The sequence below is a fragment of the Pinus tabuliformis genome, chromosome 9 (genome assembly GCF_031772625.1).
Source record: "Pinus tabuliformis cultivar Carrire ecotype Pingquan chromosome 9, CPIR1, whole genome shotgun sequence".
NCBI lineage: Eukaryota > Viridiplantae > Streptophyta > Pinopsida > Pinales > Pinaceae > Pinus > Pinus tabuliformis.
In genome coordinates, this window is record NC_142307.1 from 984,916,116 (window position 1) to 984,925,273 (window position 9,158).

Sequence of the window (9,158 nt, forward strand, 5' to 3'; positions counted from 1 at the left end):
ATAAAAATATGCTGCCTCTCACATCCAATGTGAAAACGCTATGGAAAAAATAAAATATATAAAAACGCCACGTCATCTTCAAAAAATAAAATATGTGAAAACGCCAGGTCAGCTTTAAAAAATAATATTATATGGATAAAACGAAACTCATGCAGAAAAAGAAAAAGCCCCAGGGGCAACATGAATAAAATCACAAAGAATTTAATTAAGTTTTGTTTTTATTTTCGAATTTGATTTGACCACACAACCTGCAGAGGGTGGAGGACGTGGGGTCCAACCATTTGATGTCGTAAGCCCTAGTGATCCGACAAGGGGAAGATGATTCCGACTTGGCCGAGAAATTGGAGAAGACTAAATTTGGAGGAAAATAAAGAAAAAGGGATGGATAATACACTCTGGCACTTCATTATCATCTGGTGGGACCCACCGAGGGTTCCCTAAACTGGTGGCTCACACACCGCGCACATACGTTAATTTCCGTACTCGATTAAGTCGGGTGGCAAAGAAGTCGGACCACCGGAGGCCGTTACTTCACGGCAGTTTTGGCTCCTCTTCGACATTTACCCGACGAGGAAACAGGTCCGGGGGATCCGAGCCTGAGGGTCTAACGGTCTGGGCCGATGGGGATTATGACAAAATCTGGACCGTTGACGGTAGGGCAAGGAGAGAGATCGGACGGTTTTGGTGCTAGATTTCGCCACGTGGAACTAGAGAAACCAGCGCGTGTTCGACCGAGGCGTTTTGGTGCGGCCAGACCTAGTCTGGGCGGGGGTCAACCTGGGTTAAAAAAACGGATGAGAAAATTCACCCGAGGGGCGGTGAAAAAGGAATAATAGGGAAAGTTTCCAATTTGGACAGCGTACCAGCAGAGCGGGGGCCGGGAAAGGCGAATGGCGGGGCTCCACGTGGGCGCGAGACAGTGACGTGGCAGATTTGGGCGGGGGGATCGGACGGCGGAGAAGGATGCCACGTCGACAGGGGGAATCCGTAGCGTTGATTGACGAATGAATCAGGGGGAGGAGGAACTCATGCTAATGATGATCGTCATCAAAAAGTGTGTGCGAGGAAAGTTGGGATTTTTGGTATTTTAGTGTGTTTTTTGTTTTCGGAGTGTGCAGGAAGGAAGAAGTATAGCCAGTCTTCAGGCTCAGGAATTTTGTCCATGGAAGAAGCTCTCGGGAATTTCTCCTGGAACTCGCTTCGTTTTCGTGCAGTGTTTGGGCCAAGAATTAGCGGAGGCTTGTGGGCTGTGCCGGATTTGTTTGATTCGTTTGATTTTTCTTTGATATCGTTAGTTTAATTATGAGGGGCGGTTTTTCTGCTCCTCGCAGGCCTCGGAGTGCCTTTAAGGAATCCTCCCAAGGTAGTTTAAATGCATATTGTTAGATCTGAATTGATTTGGTTATTGGAATGTAGCAGCGAATTCGATCAAAGTTCTGAGGCATTTTTTTTTTGGCTTTTTTTGTGGCAGAGGATGCAGTGTCATTGAGAGCGCCGCGTGAGAGATCCAGGAAGGAAAAACCTGTGTTGGGTTCATCGGCTTCTTCTTCTTCCCGGAGTCGAAATAACAAGAAGAAACGCAGCGCGTTGTCGGAGGTTCAATTCCCCGGTAGTGATCATGATCAAGAAGAAGATGAATATGAGACCATGGAACAGCTTAGCCCTTCCCCATCTCGCGGTTCCCCTGTTTTTTCTGACGAGGATGACGAACACCCACAGGTCAGACGGAGGAGGGAGTCCTCGTCCTCGGCTCCCAAGCTTAAGCTACCACAGAAGGTGAGCGAACCGGACCAGACTTCAACAAAATGAATGCATTCAAAACCGACAGAGAGAAGAAGCTGGTATTTCTGTTGTTTTTTCTTTTCTTTGGCCTTGAGCAAATTTTGTGATTTTGTGCAGGTTCCTGAGAACAACATTATTAGCGCAGGTCTGGGTTCGATTCCCCGGAAGGTCCGTTCAGGTGGGTGGATTGATTGATTTCGAAGGGAATTGCAATCCATAATGTAGAGCTAGAGGTTGAGGTATAGGTTTTCTTGGTGTATAACTGTTTTTATTGTGTTTTTTTCTTTTCTTTATTGACTGGTCTTATACATACAGCATATGTGAAGAGAGCTCATGAAGGGACATCGTCAGCGCCGCCCATTCCAGATGCTACCGCCACAGCTCTGCATTGTTTTTCTGGAGCAAAGGTGCCGTCTCCTTCTAATTGTAATGGAAGGATTCGAAGCGTTTCGCCCTCCCCATCGGCGGCTAAATCAGCCAAAAGAATGGTCTGTTTCTTTTATCTGTGAATCTACTTAGTTTCTTTGAGTTGGGATTCGGAGTTTTTTTGGGGAGTTGGTATTTTTTTTGCTTGACCGTGTTTGGATTTATTGCAGAAACCCATTGGAACGAAACCCCGTCCTGCAAAATTTCTAAAGGTATATCGATAGCCTCAGCCAACTGCTGTGGCTTATTCTATTCCGTCTATTTCCAAAGGAGATTTATTATAAGTTACTGGGTTTTTCAAAATTCTACAGATACCCAAAAAATGGATTCTGTTTGATTGATAATTTGTTGGGATTTAAATTATGCAGGTGTCGGCAGCATTTTCAGAGCAAGAGGTCGAAGTTGCGGAGGTGTTGTTTGGATTTGCAAGCCAAATTACTAGTGCAGAAGAAAATTTAAATGATTTGAAGGCGGCCTCGTCATCTTCTCCTTCTTTGCCTCCAAATGTTTCATCTCCTATGTGTGTATCATCTCCCATTTCTGCTTCTCCGTCCCGATTGGCTCAACCGACCGAGGGTATATTTGCCTTTCTTTTGATTGACTGCAGTCTCATGCTTGATCTTATTTTTTCTTTATTGATTTTTTTAATTGAAATTTGCTGAAATCTCTTTGCAGGTCCCAAGAAGAAAAGGCCTCGCCCCACTAAGATTGATGAAATTGGATCCCCTGCTGCTCCTGCAACTGCACTCGCTTATTGTCAATCTACGGGGATGGAGATTGGTTCTTCTGACAATGCAGATGGCGTTGGTGGGTTTACCAATGAAATTACAAATGTGTTGCCTCCTACAACTTCTGCAACTCAAAATCATACTACATCTTCGTCCTTTGGTCAGAGATATGGAGAGCTGACCAGGGAAACAGTTACAGTAAGCGAAAAGATTAGTGTTAAGTTTGAGGATTCAGATGTTGTTTTGCCCCTACCAGAGGCAAAAACGGCGGATATTCCTGTAAAGGTGGAAGGCGTTTCTGAATCTGAAAGAAATCAGATAGAAGCAGAGAAGATTGATAGGCAGACTGATGTATTGCCATCTGAAAATTCAATAGGGAAATTTGAATCTCCAGTGATGTAAGTCTTTCAGAACACAGATGCACATGCATGCAATTTCCTATAGTTAGGATTTTTTTTTCCCTCCAGTTCCTTAAGCTGCTTTGTTGGATTTCTGTCTGGACAGGTCTCCTTCAATCGTGGATGCTAAGACTACTTCAGAGAAAATGGAGATAGACCTGATGGTATGTTTTTTTTGTCAATTCAATCAACTTTTAATTTCTGATTTTCCCGATAGATAGAGGTGGTCTAAATAACTATATGATGGGTTTTTGTTCAGGCACCTCCAGAGAAAGAAGCTAACATTTCAGAGATTGACAGTACCTTTGTTGCGGCAGACAGAGCCACTACTGAATTGCCAGCAGAAGGAACTGTAAGAGTACTTCACTTTCTGCATCCCACGTTGTGTAGAAATTTTTTGAAATATGGGATAAATTGCCTATAACAAGGATGAAGTATATTAGTGTAAAAAAGTTTATTGCAGACACTTAGGTAAGAAGCATGCCATTGCTGAAGTATTTCGTGTAAATTCTGCTTTGTGATTGTAACAGATGGGAGTCAGCAGTGCATTTGAAGGCAAATCTATATCAGTAGATAAAGTAAGAGATCAGGAGAAAAGGGAAGATAGTGCAGAGTACAAAGAAGGGGAGAAGAGCTCTTGTAAGGGAGACCTCATAGAGGAAAGTGTTGTTGAAAGACATATAAAGGTGGAAAACGTTAATGAAGAAAGTCAGGTAGACAGTATGCGAGGAAACGATAATGATTCAAGCAAATTATTGCCACAGAAGCAGGAGAGAATCACCAAGACTGATTCAAGAATGCAGAAACAAGAGAAACCTGGTTAGTGAACTTGCTCTTTTAGTGATACGAGATTGATCTGAAAATTCAATTTATGGATTTTGTTTGCTTGCTTGTTTTCCATCTAAAAAACCTCTTCCATTAGTCATGGTCATTTTTTCATTCTAATATACATCATCATATTTCTAACTGCCGGGTTCCATCAGATGTTCCATCTCTTGCCGTTTCAGCTTCATGTGCTGTCAGTTGCTCCACCAATGGAGCTGCTGGACCTTCACCCATATCCATGGCTGTAGCAGGGTGGCCTGGAGCCTTATCTGCTCTTGGGTATGAACATCTCTCTACCCTGTTATGTTGATCATGTTGTTTTGTTGTTGCTTGTAATAAGCAATCATTTTCTGAGCTGAAACAAGGATTTGTTCAGCAGGTATTTTGGACCAGCAGCGGCTACTTGGCCTGGAACATCTCTGCCTGGAATGATGCCTGTTGAAGGAAACTTGATGAAAGGCATACAGGTAGCTAATTTATTTCCACTGATCCTTTAGTTGTGGACTATTTTACATTGCAAGGTGAGTCCTTGTAATTTGTTTATTATCGATGTACGCTGGTCAATTCTTGGTAATGATTGCTCTGTGTAATTGGCAGTTTTTATGAATGCAGTTTACGAATTGTAACCCTGATAAATAAGGAATGAAATTTTTGGCTTTTTGTCACTGAAGTAGTTAGTAGGTTTGGGGAATGGTATCAGTGCGTTTGAAGTAGCCTTGTATTTTTAAGCCGACTGAGATTTTAATTTTATTGTGGCCTGGCTTCATTTTGCAGCGGTGGCAAGTGTTAAAGCGATCTGCAACTCATGCATATATAGCTCACTTCATTGATTATCAACAGCAAATGGCTCGTAATCCCTTCTGGACTGCTGCCTATGGCAACCCTACTGCTTTGTATGGAGGTAAACCGTACAATATGAATATTCCTTTTGCTCCTGCAACAGAGCCGATTTTAGGAAGCTCGTTACCAGGATCTGATCCCTTCTTATCGGCTAGAAATTCAAACATAATGGGGTCATCCTTTAATGAGAGTAATATAGCAACGGCTGCACTGGCTGCAATAAGTGGTCATAATTTGAAAGAAAAAGCCACATCTTCCTACATGGATGTTCTTAGGAAGCCACAACAACAAGAGGAACAACCAACATCTTCAGTCACCATTCAGGTACGAATCTTCAATATAGGATTCACTTTCCAGTTATTACTTGATATTTAGGCATCAGTGGATGTTAAGATGTCTTTTGATATCTGCTCAATCTTAATTCCGAATCATATATGTACAGCCCAATCTTCCAAGTTTTGGGTTTCCCATTACAGAATCAGGAGCGTCGACCAGTGCTATAGCTGTCAACACAAGTAATGCATGTCCTTTGGTCAACGGTAAAAATTCAGGAACAGGGCCTCCTCTGCCCGCAGGAGCCTCTACAAATTTAACAGGTGGAACTGGAGCAGCTAATAGCAGCTTAGCGAGCATGGCCAGTGCACAAGCTCAATACTTAGCTATGTTCCAGCCTGGGTTCCATTTCCCTCTTCCACCCATGCACTTTGGAGCAACAAACTCTGGAACACATAATCATCATGAGCATCCTCAGATTTTCAATGGCTCCTTCTATGCGGCACATTTGTTGCATCCACCTACCCATCCTCAGCAGCAAGGTCAACAAAATCAGAGTAATACAGGATCCTCTTCCCAGAAGCATCAGCAGCAATTCAACTTCTCATCTCCACAGCATCAAACACCTTCAAGTTCACAGCAGCACCATCTCTTCTCATCATCACAAACAAGTCAAGCAGAGAGTGGTTATACCAATGGAGTAGATGCTGTCTCAACTGCAGATAGAAAACTTCCACCGGGTCAGAAGAATCTCTATAGTCAAGATTCACCAATCAACTCAAATAATAATGCCAATTCTGTGTCGTTGCTGGCCCCAAATTCAACAGGACATTCTCAAGATTTTACCTTGATGACTGCTTTTGGAGGAAAGAATAATGTCAAGCAGCAACAAATGCAGGTTTCCATGCAATCTCATGGATTTGATCCAAGTATGGAAATGAGCCTTAAGGGACAACAGTGCAATCAGAGTACAAAACAGGCAGTGGGCCGGGTAAAAGGTATAGCACAGTCTACACCACCAAATTATGGTGATCACATCACAGGGGCTTCCAACCTTAGCAAATCCCAAGAGGCCAGTATAAGTGGACAGTCTCACAAGCAGCATGATCAACATCTTCAAGAGTGGAAGGTGTCTTCAGCTATGCCTACTTCAGCTGGTACGTCCCATCAAGCTGTTGTGGCTGGACCTATAAGAAATTCTTCACAGCAAGTACGTCATCAGCAAGTTAGCTCCAATTTGTTGGCTAATTTAGCTGGTGGTGCCATACCTCAAGCTGTATTTACTACAAGCACAAAGAATTATGGGCAACAATCCCGTAACCAACACAGTAACTCTAGCCCTGCGTCAATGTCTAAATCAAAGACAACGGGAATTCCAACCTCAAAGACTGTGACTGGAGGTAAAGCAACTGCTTCATTACCACAGAGATCAATAGCTCCAACGTCAGGGAAAAGGTCATCCCCTAATCACATGTCCCCAAGCTTATCAGGCAACAAGCCTTTGCAGCAGCAGCAGCAGCAGACAACCCAGTCAGCTACTACAATAGGACCTTGTCAAGTTACAGGTTCAAAGAATCAGCAATATTATACTCAAGCTCATTTCAATCCACAGCAATCTTATTCACAACAGATTCACCAGCAGCTGCTTTTCCAACAAAAACATTACTTGCAACAACCAGTACAACAATCCCAATTGTCATCTCAACCAGCTCAGCATGCTGTTGTTCACCAGCAGCACCTACAGATTCCGGGTTTAAATTACTCTCAGCCATCACTCAGTAATCGCCATCCACAACAGGATCAACGGCAGCAAATTCTACCTGCATCAGTGACTCCCTCTGATCAGGTTCCTGGTAGTACCTTGTCGAGTGGCCTTCCAAGTCTATCACTAGGTAGTACCTCTAGTGGCAGGAGTCCTGCGAAGATATTGCCTGCAGGATTGGTTAAAGCCAATCATACAGGGACTACAGTTTTACATGAGCAATACAATTCTCTGAATGACATGGCTTCTACCCAGAAGCAATGTGATAGTCCCCGTCCAACTCTTTCTCCTCACCGTGCACAGGCAGCAAGTGTCTTGCAAAAATCTCCAGAGCAAAAATCTGAATCAGGTGACCTTCTCATAACCAATTTCCCTTTGTAAAGGACATGGATAATCATTCATGCTAATCATGGTTTAGTAATATTATATTGATAGACTTGGGCTTTCCTGCTGCAGATGGCTTGCATCAAGATGAAGTAAATGGAGTTCATTTTGTTGATCTTAATATATGTGCTCAGGCAAGAACCAATGTAAGCACGTCTTCTGTTCAGGCATCTTCAATCCAGAAAACTACAGGGAATCTAAAAATGGCGCAGGGAGGAAACAATGAGGAGAGCATGTCTGGTCAGGGTGGAACAAACCTTTCTGGAGTACCAAGTGGACATACATATCAAGATTTGGGAAGCGCTAGTTCAGAACAAAAACCACCAATGCCATTTCAGCAGACCCCTGTTTCACGACCATCAGGACCAATCAGCTCAGTCATAAACAGCCCACATGAAGCTGTGGCAAGCATTGCGCATCTCTAAAGCAGCTTGAACTTGACAAGTACATTTATATTGGGGATTTTTGTGCAACCCAAGTCTTTTGGGTAATGGTTTGAGTTTGCTACCAATCAGTTCTTTCTGTGCACTTGTCAAAGATAGAGCTTGTGGTATGGGATGGTGAATCGTCGGCAATAACAAATAAAGGATTGTTTCAGGCCAAAACTGGTTATTGTGCATGTTGCACAGACATGGGTAGATCAAGCAAAGGTCAAATTGTGAAAGCCAGTAATGGAGGAGGTAAAATTCGTAGGTCACGCATAGATTGAGAATTGGCTTATATCAGGACCTGTGTCAATTTTCTTTTTCTTCTTTTGTATCATAGTCCCTTGTAAAACCTTCATCGAACCAGCATTGCCTATCAACTGTAGATTCAAATGCACATATACATTCTTAGAATTTTTTGTTATCAAGGAAGCCAATTCCAATTATATGAAGGGTATTGAAATTGTGGAGCTAACCACTGGATATGAATTTAATTTTCCGATTCAAGCATGGATTTATATGTTAGAGAATAGAGATTGTTGTATGTTGGAATCTTAAATGAAGTACTCATTGAGGATCTTGCATATTCAAATTCACCATCTCTCTCATTGAGGATCTTGCATATTCAAATTCAGCAAAGAGATGCATGTATTTTTAAACTTTGATCTTATGGACGGCCAAGAAAATTGAGCCAAGAAGAGACCACTTATTGGAATTTCTAGGTTTGCATTAATGGTAGCTATACACTGAAAGTCCATGTAGTCTGTGTGCTTTGTCAGCATCAAAATTTAAACATAACTTGAAAATTTACCAAAGATTGCCAATACCATTGTTCACATCTATTTTATCCGTGTAAGTTTACCATGGTTTAATTAGACTTAAGTATGGTTAACAAAGTTTAGATGTCAGGTTTTCCTTCTTTCGAAAGAAATTAATTTCAGTGTTACATGGGAATGCGTTCTCGAGGGTGGGGGATGTGGGCACCCCAAGGAATTGTCCCCTTTTCTCCTGTCAGATCACAAGGACACATGTAATAGAGAATGTCCCACTTAAAAATGGGACACTTTCATATTTTCTTTTTACCAAAATATGTAGTTATGTATAATGTTAATTTTTCAAAGTATTTACCAAAATATTTGGTAGTTATGTATAATATTAAGTTTTCAAAGTAAAAGTTGATATTTCATTTTTACGAAAACGGAAACATTATTATTGATGGTTAGACGGAAACATTATTATTGATGGTTAGAGTTTCCTTGGAGAGTACCTAAATTCTAATATTGTTATTAGATTAGGTTGTATTATTATTATTATT

The 9,158-nt window shown here is 41.9% G+C and overlaps 1 protein-coding gene across 2 annotated transcripts; it reads left to right on the top strand.

The window, feature by feature from the left end:
• The first annotated feature begins 1,055 nt into the window (after positions 1 to 1,055).
• LOC149152034 (uncharacterized) lies at positions 1,056 to 8,439 on the top strand. Of its 2 annotated transcripts, none has more exons than XM_089445688.1 (15): positions 1,056 to 1,363; positions 1,472 to 1,776; positions 1,900 to 1,960; positions 2,098 to 2,270; positions 2,379 to 2,420; positions 2,577 to 2,784; positions 2,884 to 3,334; positions 3,441 to 3,498; positions 3,594 to 3,686; positions 3,865 to 4,153; positions 4,318 to 4,438; positions 4,536 to 4,626; positions 4,934 to 5,323; positions 5,442 to 7,383; positions 7,491 to 8,439. In XM_089445688.1, exons 1-15 carry the CDS (start codon positions 1,303 to 1,305, stop codon positions 7,841 to 7,843), a joined length of 4,638 nt encoding a protein of 1,545 aa, XP_089301814.1. In that variant the 5' UTR covers positions 1,056 to 1,302; the 3' UTR covers positions 7,844 to 8,439. The 2 variants fall into 2 exon arrangements, with proteins under 2 accessions (XP_089301814.1, XP_089301815.1); XM_089445689.1 differs by having other exon boundaries at positions 4,539 to 4,626.
• Positions 8,440 to 9,158: the final 719 nt, after the last annotated feature.